We start from the raw sequence: 21,157 nt of genomic DNA, 5'->3' as shown, positions 1-21,157 counted from the left end.
TTACTAGAAACTCATTTTACAACCACACCGTCGTAATTTCTGTATAGCCAGTTGCCTTTCTGTCATTTTTTTAATCATGCTATTAGTTGTATAACGAGTTGTTTTTATTATTGCCCAGTAATTCTAATTCTTGAATTTTAACCAACTTTATGTTCTTGGTCTGGAATTGCCTTTGTGTATCCTTATTCGACCCCCCCCCCCCCCCTATGTAATACCCCGTCAGGGGCCCTTAAGGAAAAATAAATGATGATGATGATGATGAAAGAGTAAAGCCTCACACATACCAAGGCTGTACCTCTCAATCATTGTTACTTCAAATGTCAACAACTATCAATGCTCTGTGTGGCCCAGCTTTCAGTTACAGTAAATTTATTATAAAGCTTTAATTGCACTGATGACAATGTTTTTCAAAATTAATTTAACCATAACAGTATTCAGTCCACCCACTTAATCGAATATCAATCTGCATTTAGTCTATCTGCACTGGCTATACTTCAAATAAATTGAACTTATGTCACTATGGCTGCTTAATGGAAATTCCACCTAATTTCACTAAACTTGAGCCAGTATAAAATGACAATGCCATTGAGGTTATTATCATACTCGGAAGCATAATTACATCAACTAAAGGATAAATATCTGTCCCCCACAACATCCAGTTATTTTTGTCTTGTGCTAGCTGACACCACCTTATGCATGTGAATTCGCTAGTTTCACCACTTCACTTACAGTGATGCTGTCCCCATACCCTTCCTTTCTATCTACACTTAATCACACACTCTAGACTACTTTACAGATGGGTTTTGGTGATGTGATATTGGGCTGTTAACCTTGCTGTTTTGAATTTTTAAATAGTGCTACAGTAGATGCATGCCCATGAAAACCGTTGGGTTAATGCATTTGATGTTTAATGGCACTATCAATTCACAACACCAGATACAAAAATAAGAAAACATTTACTGAATCGCCCAAGGTGGTGGTTCAGTAAAATCACCTATAGACCACCAGTTGTCTGCCTAACTGCCTCCTTAACTATATTAACTGCTAATATGTTTTATTAAACAGTTGCTCCCCATTGCGTTTACAGCAACATTTTCCTTAAATAATTCCTGAACTGCCATTTCAGTTCTGTAGGTTTCCAAGTTTGGCAGTTATGCACACAGTGCACGTCTGTGCACTGGAAAGGTAAAAACAGCTCCACCTTTATTCAGAGAGTGCTCCTCCTTACCACACTGGACGCTGCCAATGAGCTGCCAGCTGTCACGTAGTATCAAATAAGTGGGCCATCATTATTTAGAACATTGCAAGCCGTCAGGTGCTAGAAGCCAAGACACTAAGCCATCAGTCACTAAGTCACGAATATTTAGCACACTGCCAGCTGTCGGAAGCTGAGACTTAATAATTAAGCTGATACATGATGAGACTAAGTAATTATGCCATCGCTTTTGCCACCACACTGCCAGCTATCAAATGGCAGAAAGCAAAAGGACTTCAGTCATTTGGCAATTATTTTTTTACCACCCTACTAGCTGTCAGCTGGCAGAAGCTGAGACATCAGACACTGGGGCATCATTTTTCATGCAAGTTAGTTGCATACCCGCTCTTCCAAATCTGCCAGGTTGCCACTTTTTTCTTGCTACCATGCAGCTAATTGAAATGTCCATTTCAATATCAATTTCTAAGGTAATACTCAATTCTCAGTGTCAGTAGGTACCCAATCCCCACACAGAATTTTCAGTACTTGCTGCATGATGGAGGTAGTGCATCACGAAGGAAGAAGCATAGCAGGACTACAGGAAATATTCAACGCTTGCACCCACACCTTTCCCCTCTAGTATGGCCATGGAAAAGATATGGAAGAGATATGCAGAGTTGACCTCCTCTGGCAGTTGCAATGGGCTCTGGGCACACATTGGATGTACCAGTTTTGTCTGGCAATCGAAAGACTGTGTTCCAAGCAAGATGGATGAAGTAATAATGTATATGCAGCAGGCCAAGCATCAGTCAACCACCCCCGAGGTTGTCGTCCTGCATGAGCTGAACAATGCTGGCAACAGGGGCAGACTAGAACCTACAGGAGACTCCCAAAGAACATTCTAGGCTGAATAACTGCAAAGCTTGTGCATAATCAAAGGACCTGTAAAAAATTTTACGCACAATGAATGAAACGGGAATAGCACCCATACTGTTCACACCCACATCCAAAAAGTGAAATGCCATGAATTTTTTTTAAACTGAGTCTTTTATGTTCCAGGCTAGCTCTTTCAATTTAACCAAATTTTAATGTACAGGAATTTTAGCCAACAATGCACCATATATTGCATAATGGTAGTGTCACAAACGACTCCAATTTTCGGAGCATCCGCGGGCCCCACCTACCAAGGAAGGGCGCTTTTGTGTTGGGGGACGACATCTGGCGACTATAACGACCCAGCGTGGCGCCGGCTCGTCTTCCCTGCACCGGTACCGGAAGGGGCACCGGCGATCTAAACAAGGAAAATTACTCCCAGATGAGACGGGAGCACGTGTACGCCCCTGAGGAGGTTTGAACTGCATCGGAAGAGCAGTTGACGTACAGCCAGCAACAAGTGCGGTCGTCGGTGTCGCGAGTCTCGCGTAGGCGGCGAGCATGAAGTGACCCGTGCAACGTATTGAGACGGCTGCAATTCCGGGCACCCTCGTCGTCTACCCCGGCGAGACCTTCAGCGGCACCCGTCAACTCCCCTACGTGCACCAAGAGCTGGCCTGGTCCGTATGGAACTTTTTATTGTGACTTTTTTTAAACTGTTAAATTGTTTTAACCAGCCTTTTTTTTTAATCTGTGTAGTTGTGTGCGCTGCGACGCACATAGAAACTCAAAAGCGCTACCCTGATCATTCTGTAATTATTTTCTTGTATCCCTCTCCTTTGATTTCCACCTTGTTGTTACTTTAGTAATATTCCGCATATTTGTCTTTAGTCTGTATCTTTTGTATTGTTTTTTTGCATATTTTGTTATATAGCTGTTCTTTCTATCGCACGTATCAGTTCTCCTCCTCTGCTATTTTTGTTAACTCATGCATTTGCACTTGTTTCAATTAAATGCTTGTTTATGTGTAATCAAATGCCGTGTCTGCTCTATGAGCCCGTTGGTCAGGCCCACACATCACCACACGTGCAACCCTGCACGGGTCGACCAACCCGCAAATAAATTCGAAATGTGCCACTTCGAGGCCTTTCAGGCGTCGCAGGCCGAAGCGTAAAGTGGAAGCCTGCGAGTCTGCCGCACGTCGATGTTGGATCGGCGGGGCCTCACCCGAAGTGTGTGACATTATCTGGCGTCCGCGAGACAGGACTGGCCGACCACGTGGTGGTGTCTGGGAGACTGACGTAACTCTGAGCGTGCTGTATGTAGACGTCCTTTTATTGCTTGGTTGATTGACAACTGTTTATAGCAATGAACGACACGGAGTTTGAGAAGCTAATTGAACAGGGCAAAGCCTTTGGCTTTGGAGGCAAGGAGTTATATAATTTCGTCGAAAAAGAACGAAATAGATTTAAAGAGGAGCGCGATGCCGAACGCATTAGGTACAGGCAACATCTGGAATTTTTTATGGAACAGGAGCGAGAAAATTCAAGGCTTAGAATTCAGAAGGAAAAAGAGCGCTTGAGACTGTGTGCTACGCAGGCGGACCCCTGCTCAGGCTTTGAAATTTCTAATAGCGCGACCGTCCATGCCCCGAACAAGTTGGCACAGTCGTACCATGAGTACGTTGAAAAACTGCGCCTGAAGATTCAAAGCAGGCGGCGCGAGTTTGAGGCTTTTGATGTAATGCATAAAAGATGCAAAGAGCCCGAATGTGTAGAGCCGGCGAAGGCCGGGCAGGCCGGTAGTACTTGGGAGGCGGACAGTAGGTTCATTCCTGAACCTAATGTGTTAGCTGTAGAAAGCGCTTTTGTGGCCCAAGTGGCCAATGAAAGCTGGAGACATGGCGACAAGGAGCTGTGCCGGCAGGGTTCGAATGGTACAGAAAAACCCTCTGCTGGTGACTCGCCACAGCCACCATGTATGTTCGTCTCTATGGCGGCTGACACTGAAGTCCGCAGTACTACCAGATCGGGAGGCGAGAACCCCTGTAATTACATTGGGTCAAAGCCATGTGCTGAAGTGCATTGTGGACTGGACGGTGCAATTGTAGATAGTTCTTTCAGGTGCGAGCGGCGCAGCCCTGAGGAATCCATTTGCATTGTTCAGGAGCCGGTTAAGCTGTCCTCAAGTGAGGATAGCATTGATTCAAGAAGAAATAATCCCGGCTGTGTTCACAGTGTATCAATTCAGACCAACAAGAGTAGTTATGCTCAAGATTTGATGGAAGCAGATGCTCCAAAAAAGTGCACAAGGAAATGTGCCAAACGAAAAACACGCCGAAAGGTACAGAAAGCAGCCAAGGCTGTAAGAAAACCCAAGCAAATGAGAGGCCCCAAACGTGACACAAAGCAACGAAAGATTCGTTTGCGCATGGTGACATTCGTGAGGTGAGCACGTCCCCATGCCCCAAACCGCCCGAAGGGTAGGGGGTTGAGGCAGGCGATTGTACCTGCTGCTCGGAGGAGCCGACCCCCACCACTCCATTCTTGTGTTCGAACAGCGGAATGCACGGGGAGGGAGCGCATTATGCCTAAACGACGCGACGTGGTTGCAAGGCCTATTTCCGTAGAATGCGGTGTCGACGATGGCTTGCTGCCACAGGGTAGACTAACGAGAAACAGGCGTCCGTGTGGCGGCCGTACACTCTTTTGTCTGCCCTGGTTGCTTCGAACGGCTCCCCCAAGAGCGCGACCACCTCGAGCGCGGATAAAAGTTATGTATATGTACATAGAAACGTAAACGTAACCTTCAAGGCTAATGAGATGTTGTCTGAAATAATATTCATCGTTGTCATTCAATTGTGAAGCACATAAAGGGTTCAGAAAATGTAGGCGCAGATTGCATGAGCCGAGTCGGCGATGAAGAGGCGTGCGTGTACTTGGGTTCAATGAAACGCGGATGATCGCGTCGCGCATAGAGGCCTTTAACATTCGCTTTGTTTGGTTTCTGTTTTATTCATGCCATAAGGCCACATTTCTAAAAATTTTTTTGCATACATGGATGCTTCGTACCTTCTTAATTTTGTCTGAAACCTTTCTGTATCACTTTGACTTCGAATTGCTCGGTAATTGTTTTTCTTCTTGTGGATTTGGAAGAATTATGTGTAGTGATTATCTTGTGACCCGTGTCATGATCGCCAGAAGGGGTGCCTCGAATACAGCTCCCTCGATTCTAGCAGTGTGTGTTATTTCATATTTCATGTGTGTGTCCGTGTCGTGGTGCACGGGTTATGACATTCATCGTATGATGACCGTGAAGTGTAATGTGTCAGGTGTTCTCTGCGATGTCGTCCACGTCAGGGAAATGGTGCGCGCGGAAAAGAAAACGCATTAGTGGACAACCGGAACACGGCAGGCTCTCGAACATTGAGCGTTTGTGATTTTCTTGAACATTACGCAGTAATATTCTTAAGAAGGGGGCTATGTCACAAACGACTCCAATTTTCGGAGCATCCGCGGGCCCCACCTACCAAGGAAGGGCGCTTTTGTGTTGGGGGACGACATCCGGCGACTATAACGACCCAGCGTGGCGCCGGCTCGTCTTCCCTGCACCGGTACCGGAAGGGGCACCGGCGATCTAAACAAGGAAAATTACTCCCAGATGAGACGGGAGCACGTGTACGCCCCTGAGGAGGTTTGAACTGCATCGGAAGAGCAGTTGACGTACAGCCAGCAACAAGTGCGGTCGTCGGTGTCGCGAGTCTCGCGTAGGCGGCGAGCATGAAGTGACCCGTGCAACGTATTGAGACGGCTGCAATTCCGGGCACCCTCGTCGTCTACCCCGGCGAGACCTTCAGCGGCACCCGTCAACTCCCCTACGTGCACCAAGAGCTGGCCTGGTCCGTATGGAACTTTTTATTGTGACTTTTTTTTAAACTGTTAAATTGTTTTAACCAGCCTTTTTTTTTAATCTGTGTAGTTGTGTGCGCTGCGACGCACATAAAAACTCAAAAGCGCTACCCTGATCATTCTGTAATTATTTTCTTGTATCCCTCTCCTTTGATTTCCATCTTGTTGTTACTTTAGTAATATTCCGCATATTTGTCTTTAGTCTGTATCTTTTGTATTGTTTTTCGCATATTTTGTTATATAGCTGTTCTTTCTATCGCGCGTATCAGTTCTCCTCCTCTGCTATTTTTGTTAACTCATGCATTTGCCCTTGTTTCAATTAAATGCTTGTTTATGTGTAATCAAACTCCGTGTCTGCTCTATGAGTGCGTCGGTCAGGCCCACACATCACCACACGTGCAACCCCGCACGGGTCGACCAACCCGCAAATAAATTCGAAATGTGCCACTTCGAGGCCTTTCAGGCGTCGCAGGCCGAAGCGTAAAGTGGAAGCCTGCGAGTCTGCCGCACGTCGATGTTGGATCGGCGGGGCCTCACCCGAAGTGTGTGACAGGTAGTAACCATAAAATTAACTTCAATCTATAAAATTAGATAACGGATAAGGTGCAAGTTCTCATTTCTGTGTGATGCATGCAATGTGGCTCAAAGAGAATTGTATAATGGTTTCACATGGGTAGCTTGGCTACAAATGACAGCGATTGCTGCTAGATGGTCCAATGACCTAAATCAGACTGGGTGACTTATAGCACACCAGGGACAAATAACCAGGTGCAAAGCACTTTGCAAATCTGCCTAACATGTAATAAAAATCACAGTGCAGATATAATATTAAGAATTAACATTCTCATAGAGAAATCCAAGGTTCCTCTGTAGATCAATATTAGGCTTGATTGCTATCGAAAGTGTCTGTATAACAGGCCTGCATTCAAATCAGTACAGTTAACAATTCATCACAGTTGTCTACTTGAAGTGATACATTGTAGACGAATTGATGGATATAATCTTGACTAGGTATTTTTTTTAGTGGGTGTCCTACTCTGTTTTCAAATTACAGACACGCATCTGAAAATAGTCCAATTCTTTGTCAATTCTTTGTCATCGGGCATATGTCACAGGTGGCATAGGTGCCACCTGTGACATATTTCTGTAAGCCTAATATGATATGAGATATGGAATGTACTGCAAACTTTATATTCCTAGGTGTCTATATGCCCAGCATTAGATGAGACAACCACACATTTGATCAACTGAGAATTGTAGGGTCAATTGTAGACTGTGAAGCATGGCTTTTAGTTTGCTGAAATAAAATGCGACAAGGCACCCGTGCTCTTTTTATAAAGAAAGCTTGTTATTTCACACTTTAACAAAAATGTAATAATAATAATAATAATAATAATAATAATAATAATAATAATAATAATAATAATAACTGGAGTTTTATGTCCCAACACCTACATATGATGATAGATGCCGTAGCAGAGGGCTATGGAAAACTTGACTATCTGGTGTTCTCTAATGTGCACTGACACCACACACTACATAGGCCTCTACCATTTCGCCTTCATCGAAATGTGACCGCCACCGCCGGGATCGAACCTACAACCTTTGGGTAAGCAGCCGAGCACCATAGCCACTGTTTCACCAAGGTGGACAGTTAACAGAAATGTCAAACCAGATGATTTGATAGGAATACTTTGCTAGTGGTTAGGTTACGGACACTATCCCGCTAAAAAGGCTCTTCATGCTCAAGTAAGTGTGCAAGGGCTGACAAGCTACCAACAATAATAAACCGTTTTTCAGGAATGGTGGTTTCACATCACTACATGTGTAGACATAGATGGCCCGGTTGAGCTGCTGCTCGGCAAAATTGATACAGTTCTCGACATAGACCGCACAAAAGTGCATGCTAACACTGACAACGATGTAGAAATGAGCTAGAAGCAGCAAGCAATGCCAAACAGAAAATCGGGTTTCCGTATGATAGAAGCCTCTCAGCCTGCGAGTTTCAATCAGTCACAGCTAGCACTCTGTCTTGCCAAAAGGTTCTCCAGACATGCAGACAATGCCAACTAAGCTGACCACACAGTAGATTCAGAAACCATTGCAGCAAATCATACTTGAACTCCATGCAGTGGGTCACACCAAGCATCTAGAAGATTGTGCACCAGTGACACTACACCAACTAATTGGAATCTTCATGGAAGGATGAATAACACACATGTAGATAGCCCTCCTTTTTCCTCAAGAATACAGCTGGTTCTCTAATGGACTGACACAACCCATAGCTATTCACTGCACTCGACTGGGATGGTGAGATGGAATACATTTGTATATAGTACGGCTGCTTCGTGGTGAAATGATGTGAATGCGTAGAAGATGTTATCTTTTTTTTAAAGTAACACGGCCAAGCAGCCGTGACACTTCTACCTAACTCTGATCTGTTATGGGATTCACACGAAATGCTAGAAGTTGTGCATGCATATTTGAGCAAAGACACCCATGACACACAGGCACAGAAAATGGCATTAGCTTCTTAATGATTTGAAATTTAATGCCATTAGCATGGTGCCACATGAGCAAATAAAATGACATCTGCCTTATTGTCATTCATGATCTAATGCTCTAACTAGAACTAGTTCAATTAAAAAAATGCAAACTCTCTATGTCAAGGCTTGCTCAGTAAAGTGAACATAAAAGGTTCGAAACAGCATCTATCATGTCAAAAATATTTTATACAAAATGTTCAATACATAGCATATTATTTCCCAGTTGCACTATACCAAAATTCACTTAATAATTGCAACGGCTTCAACATGACAGGCGCCAAAACGGATTCTAGGCTTCGGATTCAACATGCAATGGTCGGAGTTCCTGTGGCCAGTTGCAATGTTGTAAGAGAGGTAAAAACTCAAGCTAATAGTGCCATAGTTTACTCACTTCTACATTTTCCTGTTTCTGAATGCAGATTGTTAAAATGCATGTTTATGTTTCATTATTACCATAAAAGCATTCATTTCATAAGTTACTGTTATAGACATCACTAAGCGAAATGCCAATAAATTTTTACGTGTGGCAAAAGCCATTCAGCAACTTAATGGCTTCACTGAATGTCACTTTTTGTGCCATGTGCCATAAGTATAACAGTTCTGAGGAATGAAAGCAGCAAGTGTGCAGCTTTGCTGATGGATCCATGACGGTACTGTACGTAGGATCATCCGATCTTGCAAGAACAGCTTGTTTGCATTGTTCTTAATGTGCTTTGGCAAAGGAAGCCAGTAGAACCAAATGAGCCTGCCAGATTGGAAGTGTATGCAATGCTGTGATACACCTAATGGTGTTGAAAAATCTGCTGAAGGTTACATCCGAAAGCAGCGTGAAAAATAGGTGTGAGCACGGCTTGAGCTGGAGCACCAAGGACTTCATGTGATCTCAGCATAGCTTGCGTCATTTATTAGAGCACATGCTATCTCTCGCCCTCGCCCCCCCCCCTTTTTTTTTGTGCCTGCTCTCACACATTTCCACAGGTTTTTCACACTTTCTTCTGTATGTAGACACAGTTTTTGCAGAGAATTTCCTTTTAAGCAGACGCTTTTTCCTTCGTTTTCTTATGCGTCTTGCTTGGCATAGTAATTTGATAATATTGTTCAAACAGCCAACTTCAAGTTTCAGGTAGATGCCACCATGCCAAGGTATAGCTGAATCAAGCAGAGATGCCAATCTAATGCCAAATTCATTTTCCCCTTCAGATAATTCAAACAATCTTTCTGTTTCTCGCCGAGGACGAGTTTACACAAGATGAGTGCGCATTAAAATCAGTGTGGTTTAAGTTGAAATGTGATATATAAAGACATTTATTCATTCGGGCCAAAGTAGTTACTAAGCCACAAACTCTAGAACACCTGCAGTACTGAGCACAATGCTCATGCGGAGAAAAAAAAAAAAACTTAGCGGCGACGGTGAACAGTGAAACACCCGCCGCGCTTCGGAAAATGGTACCATATTTGAAAACAGTTGACTGAGCAATACTCACAGCTACAGAAACACCAGTTTGTTCTTACACTAGCAAATATAATTGCAGTGACAAGTACCACCTGGGGCTGAGCGCGCGCGAAGAAATAATCGCAATATAAAACAATTCACATTCACACTGTGTAAAGTACGTTTGCGTGCTTCTTCCCCCAACAATAGCAATAATACTCACAAAGCGCATTCTTCGTACACCTCAGACATCGTGGCTACAAAGAAGTGATTTCTGTTTCGTTTATCTAAATTCACCTCAACTGGCCCAAACAGAACGGTCACAAATGCGTAGTAATATCGACATGACAATCGCAATACGTAACGCGAATTCCGCACTGCGCTACTTTGCAGGTATTCAGCTGACTATCACTCAGCAAAAAAAAAAAAAAAATGATAATGATAAATGTTCGGTAGCCACCCAGTTCGCCGAGTCAAACGTGACGGAACTACTTCAGCAGCGTTACAGCGCCACGACAGCCAGCAAGCGAGAAAAAAACGAAGCGTAAGTATATATTTGGAAAAATAAAAACGGAACAAAACGATCCATCTAAAATTTACGTCTTTCGTTCAGCTAATATCGCAGCGTAATACGGCAAGTGTCTAGTACCACAGCATATTGTGGCAACTAGTGCTGCAACATCAATACTGAAAACAACATAACATCGCTTTGCGCATACTCCCTGATCTGGTAGCTACACACACGAGGCAAGAAGAAGGCTGTAAAATTAAATAACTTACAAGTTAAGGGTATCGTACACTACCCCATCCGTGGCCGCCGCCATGACGGTGGCACATGGTTGCAAAGCGGAAAAGTCGCTTCTTCAGACGCGGCCAGACACAACGTAGAAGTGTGGCAGCTTGGACTAGTTGGTATGACATGACAATAGTTATAGCGCGAGAACAGAATGACGACACAGAGACAAGAAATAAGTGTCCTTCGTGTCCTTCTTGTCTCTGTGTCGTCGTTTTGTTCTCGCGCTATAACTATCGTCAGGCACAATGGCTTGGTGGCTAATATAAAGTTAAATAAATAAACTCTCATTATTACTTTCTTCGTCAATTGTTTCTGAGATATTTTATACGCGCTCAAGCTCTCGAAGTAATGAAAAATTTATAAACAACACTCAATGGTGTAAAATACAGATAAATGTGAGACAACGCCACGTAGCTTCCCCGTGACCTTACAGGGCATGGAGGAAGGAATGATTCTCTATGATTCTGAATTCCACCATGTTGTCAGATTCTGCCATTGATCGATGCTAATTGGCCAAATGAGCTGCTACGACCTCTCTGATTGGCTTAAAATGCCGCCATTGCAAAATTTGACAATATGGGGGAATTAGACAATGTCCAGAATAGCACCCCAGACCTATCGCGAGTCTTCATACGAGTTATTCGTTGGTGCAAAGATCATTTTTGTCTAAGAATTTTCAATAACCTTGTCCATCTACTTCACTCAAAAAAAAGCATGCAATTTAATTCGTGATGCTTTAAAATTAGACATGTACTAACATTTAGCACAATCAGTCCATCCATGAGCAGTTCCTAATCATAACTCATCTCGCACAAAACCCTTTGATTCCAGATGTGTCAATTGTCATTTCATTGCAGAAACATTACGACAATAACGGAATGGGGCTGAAGTTGCTCAGAGAAACAATAACAAAGGGTCAGTTAATGATGTTAAGTTTTTTTTTAACATTGTGAAGTTTTATACAGCCACGATGATACGTTCTGTCTCATAATTATACAAGTTGGTGCCACATGACACCTTTTTTTTATTGTTTTATTTACTCATTTATTTATTCATTTACTGACAATACTATAAGCCTTCACGGCCTGTTACAAAGGTGGGAAACACAATATACGGTATTAAACACAATGTTAGGTACAAATCAGTTCCAAACAATACTGAAAAACTTCAGCGGACTCTCAATCAACAAACACACAGGCATTAAGCTTGTTCCACTCATTATTTGTACGAGGCAGAAAGGAAAACTTAAACGCATCCATTCTCGTGGCTTAGGGTAAAATAGCATATGGACATATGGATGATTGATACACGGCGACACTCGGGCTGAGGGGTACAAGTACAAAGTTGGACCTATGTTTATTGTTTTGTTATGGAGTTGGTAGAGAAACTTTAAGCATGCAATTTGTCTGCATGTAAGCAGCTTCTGAAGGTTAGGTCGGTGAAGTAATACGGTCAATTGCGTCCTGTGGTAGCATGAATAAATAAACCTGGCTGCCATTCACTAGATCCTTCCTAGTTCATCAACACGCTTTTGACTGCCTGGATCCCATAGAATGCTGACAGATTCTAAGGTTGGGCATACTACTGTTTTGTAAGCCATCAGCTTTGTCTCAAGCAAAGCATCTCATAGCTTCCGCCGCAGGAGACCTGGTTGACGATCAGCCAAACCACAAACATTTTCAATACGCTTGTTCCAGGTCAGATTCACAGTGATTGCAACGCAGAGATATTTGACTTGACTATTCACTTAACTTCTTCATTTTTTTATTTTAAACATCTATGTGAATGGAGCTTTTTTTTTGATACCGTAATGCGTGTAGTCTTGTCGAAATTAATTTTCATATCTCATTTCTCACACCACTTGTCAATAAAACACAAAGCATCATTGACAGAGACCTGGTCAGCAATGCTTTTTACATGAGTATATATAATGCACAGTCATCCGAGAACAATCTCACTTTAACGAAGAGTGCACAGCTTTTGCAATATCATTGATACACAACAGGAATAAAATTGGAACCAACATCGATCTCTGTGGTACTCCGGACGCAACAGGCAATGTGACCACGCTCTAGTGATTTCTACAAATTGTGCCTTGTTATACAAATAGGTAATGACTCATTTGACAATCTCCACAACAACACCATGCTCGTGCATTTTTACTTTTAGTTTTGCTATGACAAAGGGTGTCAAATGCCTTTGACAAATCTATCGTGATCATGTGTGTTCGCTGTCTAGAATAAAAGTGCAGATGCAAATGTGTATACTGTTTCAAAAAGCTGGGTTACAGTTCACAGGCGTTTGTGAAAGCCATGTTGATGTTTGTAAAAGAGTTCATGATATTCGGTATACACAGCACGAATTGTTTAGTAATGATATACTCTAATATTTTACACGTGGTGCATAAGACACAGATTGGGCAGTAATTAGCAACATTGAGTTTGTCTCCAGGTTTTAATACGGGCAATACACTGGAAACCAGCCAGTTCATTGAGATCTTTCCTTCCTGCAGTGATACACTAAATATTCGGAACAAATATTGCGAAATTCCTTCACTGGTGTGTCGTCTGAAGAATTTATTCGGCAACATTTCGGGACCTGCTGACTTCTTAGAGCCCAATTTTCACAACGAAGACAAAATACCCTCTTGAAAAATAATTACCTATAGGCTCATCATATTTTGTTTGTTCCCCATAAAAAAGGAGGTGAATCAATTACATTTCAGGTAAATACCGAGTTAAAATAATTACATTCTTGCGCACCAAAGATCGAATCATTACACTATTTTTCTTTACAGTAACACTGCCTATATATTTGAATTGGAGCCTGACGAATAGTATCTCCAAAACTTTTGGGGTAAACTTTTTTTACACTCTTTCAATGTTTCAGATAGGAAATGCTTTTTAGATGCTTTTAATTCTGCCTGAACAATTGTACTAATATTGGCAATGATCTCAGGATTGCTTAGGATCTTTCACCTGGCATGTCGTAGTTGCCATTTCAAGTGGATATATATTTCCACAAGTGTTTCAGCTTCGTTGGATCGAAAAATGATAAACATTTTTCCACGACTGCCATAAAATACTTCCACAATGCATCTACATTGTTTGTGCCAGGCGGAGTACAGAAGGCTATTTCCAAGTGGTCGAGAATGAAGTGTCATCCACATTATTGAAATCATAAAATTGAACGTTTTGGTTTTCTTGTCAGCACGATCCATTAATACCTAGTGATGCTGTGACCTACCTGCCTGTGAAAAGAAATCCCTTCTTACAAATTAATTCTGCAACGAAAAGTATCTTGCGATAGGAATAAGAGAAGTAGTAATGCTCAGGATTGACCTTGTATTCTTGTTGGTTCACTGACTACCTGCATCAAATCATATGTTTCTAGCATATCATTAGCAGCATGCCTATCAGTAATTCCTACAGTGGGAGAATCCCAATCAATGCCGACAAATTGAGCCCATAGTGATAATAAGCCTACACCTAGCATTAGCAACTTGATACTAGTAATCACCAAGTTTTTCAAAGAAATCCCTCAAGCTTACTGGTGCTCTATAATGGCAACAATTAAGGCAGTTTCATTCATAAATAACTTGCACCACACGTTTTTCGTTCCATCGATACAAGGTAGCTGCATATGTTTCAATGGTTTCTTAATCAGTAATACAATGCTTCTGCCTCTCGTTCTATCATATTGAAGCACATTGTATGAGCCAGGAAATACATCTGCACCATTAACGTCACCCTGCAGCCAAGTCTCCATTAACACAATCAGATTCAGATCACTTCATGCATTCCCATTTAACAATGTAAAATTTGACCCCGGACAATAGTTGTAACGGGATGAGACGCTGTTTGCAGACTTGTCGATTCTGACCCGAACATTTGAGTGCATATCCCATGTATAGACAGCATTATCAATGTGCAGTTTATCACAAACAAGATTTATCTTCCCATCATCAGCTTATAATTTTTAGCAAAATGCCAAAGCAGCTTCCTTTTTATCACAGTTCCTTTCAATTTTTTGCAGTTTCTAAAGACAGCTACCTTATCTTTGTAATCGTATAGTGTTATGATTACTGGTTTTGAATGGTCACCCTTCTGTTAGCCAACTACAAGAGATCAAACCACTTTCACGACTATCTTTATCATTTCAATCATTACATGAATGAAATGTGAAAAGCATGCAAGTGCATTCTGAAATACAAAAAAAACTTTATGCAAAGATGCCTGAAGTTGATAGAGAAGGCCTTGTCCCTTTCCCCCATAATAGGGGAAAGCTAGGAAGTTTGGGAGCATTGGAGGAATGAGACAGGTAGTCTATTTTTTTGTCAGTACTTCAAACACCTTAGCCAGCAATTCACAAGATGGTGCTAACATAGCTATTGCCTGGCTGTAATGGCCGGTGTCTTCGGTGGATGGAGCTTTTTCTAACTGAAAATCGTTTTTATTTTTACTTGCCCAAAGTAAGTTTCTGTTATCTGAATTGTAGAGGTCTTAATTAAACCACTTTATGGGTGCTAATATTAATTTTTCTCCAAAAATATGCATCAGCACTGTACTTTAGTCACTGAACTTCGTTTGCTTTGGGCAATGTAGCTTGGGAAGAATAGGACAGTGGAGTTGAGGGAGGAATGGCACTATATCCCCGCAATATGGCTGCTGCAGTCAGCATCGTGGCTAAGCCACCTTGTCTCAGAAAGCAGTTAATTTTGTTTATTTTGAGTTTTAAGCACATAAATGTTCTGTGTCATGAAAATTAGCTGATATTACAGACTGGCAAGCTAGACTACAATTCAAGTTAATAGAGATAAGCTAAGGTATTTTATAATGCACAATGTTTTTTTATTTAAAACTATTTTATTACGCATTTGCAAGTGCTTCTGGATAAGTGTTTGAATTGTAGGCTACAGCAGGAGTGCTGTTGGTTGCTTAGATGGTGTCGAATGAGTCTAATAAATGAGAACAAAAGCTTAAGTGCATTTTGTGTGGGAACATTAATGTTAAAAAATTAACACTTTATTTTAATTTTCAACCTGATGCCCAAGGTGTAGAAAAAGCATCCCAACAGGCCTCACACATCAAACAGCGCTGGCGTAACCAGGGGTGGGGGCTAAGGGAGGGTTCAAGCCACCCTTGCATTCCTCCTCTATCTGCATAATCCCTCCTTTTAAAAAAAAATATTGCTTCCTTCCTGTCAAACGTTATGATGCTGGATGCTGTGAAATCAGTTTACGATGAAAAGAAAGGTATAAGAGTCATACCAGAACCTCTAACACTATAAATATAATCACTTCGCCGAGCAATGACAAACTCCAAGGATTGCGGTAACAGAGACATCTCATTCAGGTCTAATTTGGTCCGCAGAATGGTTATTACAATATATTATGAAGCATTCTTGAGAGAGTATTTGCCGATGGCAAGAATGATGCATGTAAGAATGACAGTCTAGTGAAATTCACAGTGGATGCATTACAGTCTTGTGAAAATTCAGCGAGTTCACAAGTGGACCAGTTTGCCAGAGGCTTACACTGGTAGTATCCTGTGTCAAGGGAAGTCCACAAGTTATTAGAAAAAAGCTGGTTTATTGGCTTTACAGACCACCATCCTGAGCTATCACTTCCATCACCAGAAGTTTTGGACTCCGGGACAAAGATCAATGGAGCTCGAGGCATCTCTATACCGATGTCTTAAGGTCAGCTGTCAATAAAGCAGCCTCGGTGTCAACTGCACTTCCTGACAGAATTGTTTTAAGTGTCCTTAGTATCGTACCCTACTGCCACACCATGCAACACAAAGCAAAATGAAAAAAAAGGTAGGACAAATGTCTTTAGATGTACAGTACGGTCCACTGTTAAAGGGAACACTTTAATTAGAAACGTTCATATTGCCAGCCCTCTAACAGCAAGTGGATAATCAAACAATGTTCATGCATGGCACTAGTGTGACCTTTTAAAAGAAGTCTGAACTGTGATTCACCGGTAGCCTTGTGCAAATCTAAGCTAAGGTAGCCTTGTACATTATGCTTTTGCAAGAGAGTAAAATTCAAACATGCTGTGCACGTATGTCTTCCCTTTAACAGTGCTTCCGTTTGTACATTGAGGCAGCATACGATTCAGAGATTAGCACAACAAAGTCTTAAAAAATGAGTGCATGCAGTCAAGATTGCCACCATCATCTGTCAACAAAAGTATTGGCTGATGGACTGAAGTTCTTCAATTAAAGAAGACACACTTGCCATTGCCTTTGACGATTCTGACAATGAAATGACAGACTTTGATATTGATAGGCATCCCACAATTGTATGAATGGGCATCTTAACGTCTCAAGAGGTGATGTTTTTTTTCCTCAGAGTCAGTAAAAAAAATAAAGGTGTTTATTATGTCAAGAGAAGTAACAACATGTCAGTGAGCAGCTCCTGCGGAATAAAGCAAATATTTCTAAGTTTTACTTTCTGCCTAAGAAAGATATGAGGACTTCAGCAATCATCGACATTATGATCAAGCTACCAGAGTAAAAAATTATTGGGGCAGCAATGTTGGAGAGACCCTGTTTAGCATTTGAGGTTGAACTGTTGGCTTATATTGGTAATAGTACATTTGGACTGTTTTGTTGCATACATACCACTCCTCCCAAGTGATGTCCCAGATCATCCGCCTTCACAGAGGCGGATGGAAAGGGACAGATTTTAGCTATAATAAACTATTTTTTTACAGCTGCACCAGCAACGACAGAAACCAGTGTGTCTCTAAAGTTCAGAAACTTTAGACATGTATCATAATCCACCAAACATTGTTCTGCATTCAAGTTCAACAGAACTAAAAATATACACTCAAACCTCGATACAATGAACCCAGATAGAACGACATATTGGTTATAACAATGTAAATGAAAAATACTACTGTAATAGATGTAGTATTAGGAATAAACCCTTATAATTTTCAGATATAACAAACTTATTTTTGTGTAAGATGGAATTTTGTTGCACTGAGGTCTGAGCGTAATTATAAAAAGTGTCCCAATCCTCCATACTTTCCTATGTTAACTTGTGCTAAGTAGTGATAATGTTTGCGGTTTGCAAGGCCTTTTTCTAAAGTTTCATGTCTAGAAGTATTCATTTGCATCAGGTTTTTCAAAAATGTGCTATTTCAGGCAGCATGTATTTTTTAGCCTTCATTATTCCTGACAGTATACATTTTGAGATACAAAACTTTGCCACGCTTCATATATTTTATGACATTTATTGTGGAAGCCAGTCCTAGCTTCTCTTTTTTGCCTGCCATTATCAAGAAGCATACAGTGTACCCATTCTGTCTCCATGGAGCCTATTTTTTTCACCTTTTCCTTGGCCTCACATGCAATTCCCTACCGGAACACCGGCGAGAGTGAAACGTGATGCTTCATAGACGACATGGACACTAGCATTGACGCACCGTGCATCTATGAGCTGGTGCTCAAGGTCTTCTTACGACATAACTACACCCTTTCCTCCAGCACATGCATCAATTCTCTTCAGTTTAGTAACTGACCTCTTACGAAGCATGGATGAATTAGAAATGACAAGACAGAAGAACAACTGTAAAAAGTTAACAGTGTGCAACACTATATTACAGAAGCTGCAATAAGCATTCACAAAAGCCTCCAGCCTTCTCTCTACTGTGCAGCCACAGATGTTCGTTGTAGCTTGAGTAAACTTGCGTTATTGTGTTACGGCAATAAAATTTTGAAAGAAAGTAACATAAAAGGAATAGCGTACACTCTTCATTTGAATTGCTCAAGTATTTTTCTGAGGATGTATTTAACCAATGAAATAAATAACATTTTAACCTCTTAACTGCTCATTTTTTTTTGAAAATTTCCAGTCAAAAGTGCCTATTTTTTTTATTGCAGGTTTCGATTCTGGTTGCACTAAAAGTAGGCGGTCAATGTTGAAAAAATATTTTCACCACACACTTAGTCAAATCAATGAAATTAAATTTACTTCTGAAAAATACATAGGAAACGAGGTATCTTCTGCTAATAAGATTAAAAACCTACAAACAGAACAGTTACTGATGCCACATCTTTCTTCACTTTTGTAGGCTAAGCACCCTTAGTGTATTTCACTCAGGAAGCTTTGAAGCTGTGCGGAAAATTTCAAAACGCAGAATAACGCAAGGCTGCTTCACTGGTGGGCACTCGCAATGTTCGTGTGCGAGCTGTCTTTATCATCACTGGAGGAGCTACTCATTCACCGTCATCACTGTCTTCCCTTCTGGACACAAGATAAATATCCGTACTCGAATTATCATCATTCAAACAAGATGACGAAAATGAATAGCTTCTTTTTTGTGTTCATGGGTCAACTATATGAATAAGTCGCCACCACTGCACGCTGTTCTTTCATACAAAAACTGCGCTCCTGCCGCAGGAGAAAACTAAATTTTCGAGAAAATGCAGCCATCTAGTGGATGACATGCGATCCAACCCATAAATGCGCAGTTCTACGGCTGAACGCTAGAGGGGAGTACCTATTTCACTAGGACGGGCTCTACTCGTCCGAAGCAGTTTGGTGACAGTTTGGGGAAGACGAGCTCTGCTCGTCCAAAGCAGCTAAGGGGTTAAAGGAGCACTGACATCAAATTTACTCATGCCAAGATTTTTGCATCAGCAAGTAGCTATAGATCTCATAGCAGCGATTCGCGACCTAACACGCAACTGAGGGATGAATCACTTTTATTGATTTATATCACTGGTATCTAGCACTATTCAAAACGGCCGGCAATCCTGCCATTTCTAGCACTGGGAGCACCTGCAGTGGCACTACCTCGCTGTCACCTCTAGATCACGCCACAGCTGACCACTTCTCCCAAGAAAAGAGTGACGTCAGGCTCTGCTGCTCCGCAAACATTTCGTCTGCTAGGCGGACACATTCAGTCATGCCTTGTCACCTGCATTGCTGTCGTCGCCGTACAAAGTGTCGACTCTGGTTATATACGATAGTCTGGAGCTTGGAATACCCGCGATTCGCGACATCGCGAATTATTTTTGCTTCGATCGACCTTTTGCAGAACAGTGATTCCGCAATGGACGCTGTTCTAAGCAGCACTGCAGAGGTGCCCGAGGATACACGCTTTAGCCATTTTCGCTCGTGTGTCTTAAAGAGCTATATTGGTGTGTTTTGGCGTGCAAAGCATTCAGGTATATGCAGACGGGTCAATGCAATATAGCTATCGCGAATGAGCATCGGCGGAGAAATAGAATACGTTTCCTGCTTGCCAGGTTCTTTTTTGTGCCTCCAGATGGCCCCACCTATCTAGCCTCTCGTGGTTAACACGATATTACCACATTTACGTGGACGTGAAGTCTACAGATGAACTAAAATTCAACAATCCCTGCGTGTTACTTGTTAGCGATGATATGACCATACGCTGTTTCACTTTTGATAGCTTGTGGTCATGTTGATGTGTAACACATACCTGATATGAAAAGACACTCTGATTGCGGTTTTTCCGTGCTTCGAACTAGACGACTGCAGCTCACAACGATTACACGACATGCTGACCGACAAGCACATGTTTAATCATGCTCTTTTCTTTAGCCGTTCTTTTAAATCATTAAATCCAGTGCGACGAAGATCAGATGCGACGAGTGAGTGAGTTTCTGGGCTTTGGCAACACAATAAGAACACTCAGATCGTACAGGTCATCGCTATTAGCATATCGTCACTCAGGATGGTATTTGTGGAATGTATCACACTGAACACGTAGCACTAGCGTCGATGTCACAGGGCAGTCTATGTTTCGTTTTTTTTCTTTAGCTTTTCTACGCTGTTTGACATCGAATTAAAATAACTTCCATGCGACGGATGCCGTTCAAATTTAGCCAAGAAGACCTATGCATACCAAGCGATCCAATGATGGGCATATCTCGATCTTGAAATTTGATGTCAGTGCTCCTTTAACAAAAGCAATTGTAAATTTAATCAGTTATTTTCTGTAACATGTACAAAGTTTGGTAACAGCCCATTTACGAGGCACTATTGCTTTCAACTGTTTTCAATTGAAGCTTACAAAATAACCTTTTCATTTCACTGAATTTTGCTAACATTGTGCAAATGGGTGGCCAACGAAAGTTATCACCCGCCTTCCACTCATCAAGCACTTTCATTTTGGCGAGTTGCATTTCTACAGAATCCCCTGCATTTTATTGCCAGCATTTGAAAGAAGCATTTATGCATCATGAACTGACGAACATTTACCCCCAGCGAAAGACATATACGAGAAAACGTACAATGAGCACTTTGATCAACATTCTCAAAGAACTATAGCCTACATTATTAAACTAAAAATCATGCGTGGGCCTTTAAACAGCATTGGTGTATTATTTTAGCAGATATTGGCAGTACGTATAGCCAGCACAA

General features: G+C 41.7%; 1 protein-coding gene across 3 annotated transcripts in view; it reads right to left on the bottom strand.

Annotated features, from left to right (window-relative positions):
- The window catches only part of Sac1 (phosphatidylinositol-3-phosphatase SAC1), a 65,781-nt gene extending 54,896 nt beyond the window's left edge, over positions 1-10,885 (bottom strand). For 2 of the 3 annotated variants that reach the window (XM_037427543.2, XM_075877436.1), the window contains exon 1: positions 10,735-10,885. In XM_037427543.2, coding sequence (XP_037283440.1) covers positions 10,735-10,778 — 44 coding nt within the window. In that variant the 5' untranslated portion in view covers positions 10,779-10,885. Of the gene's footprint in view, positions 1-10,177; positions 10,321-10,734 lie in introns of those variants that run through there. The other variant, XM_075877437.1, reaches the window with a different exon arrangement.
- Between the last annotated feature and the right edge of the window lie 10,272 nt (positions 10,886-21,157).

This window comes from Rhipicephalus microplus, chromosome X (genome assembly GCF_043290135.1).
Source record: "Rhipicephalus microplus isolate Deutch F79 chromosome X, USDA_Rmic, whole genome shotgun sequence".
Lineage (NCBI taxonomy): Eukaryota > Metazoa > Arthropoda > Arachnida > Ixodida > Ixodidae > Rhipicephalus > Rhipicephalus microplus.
This window is presented reverse-complemented; position numbering and strand designations above follow the sequence as displayed.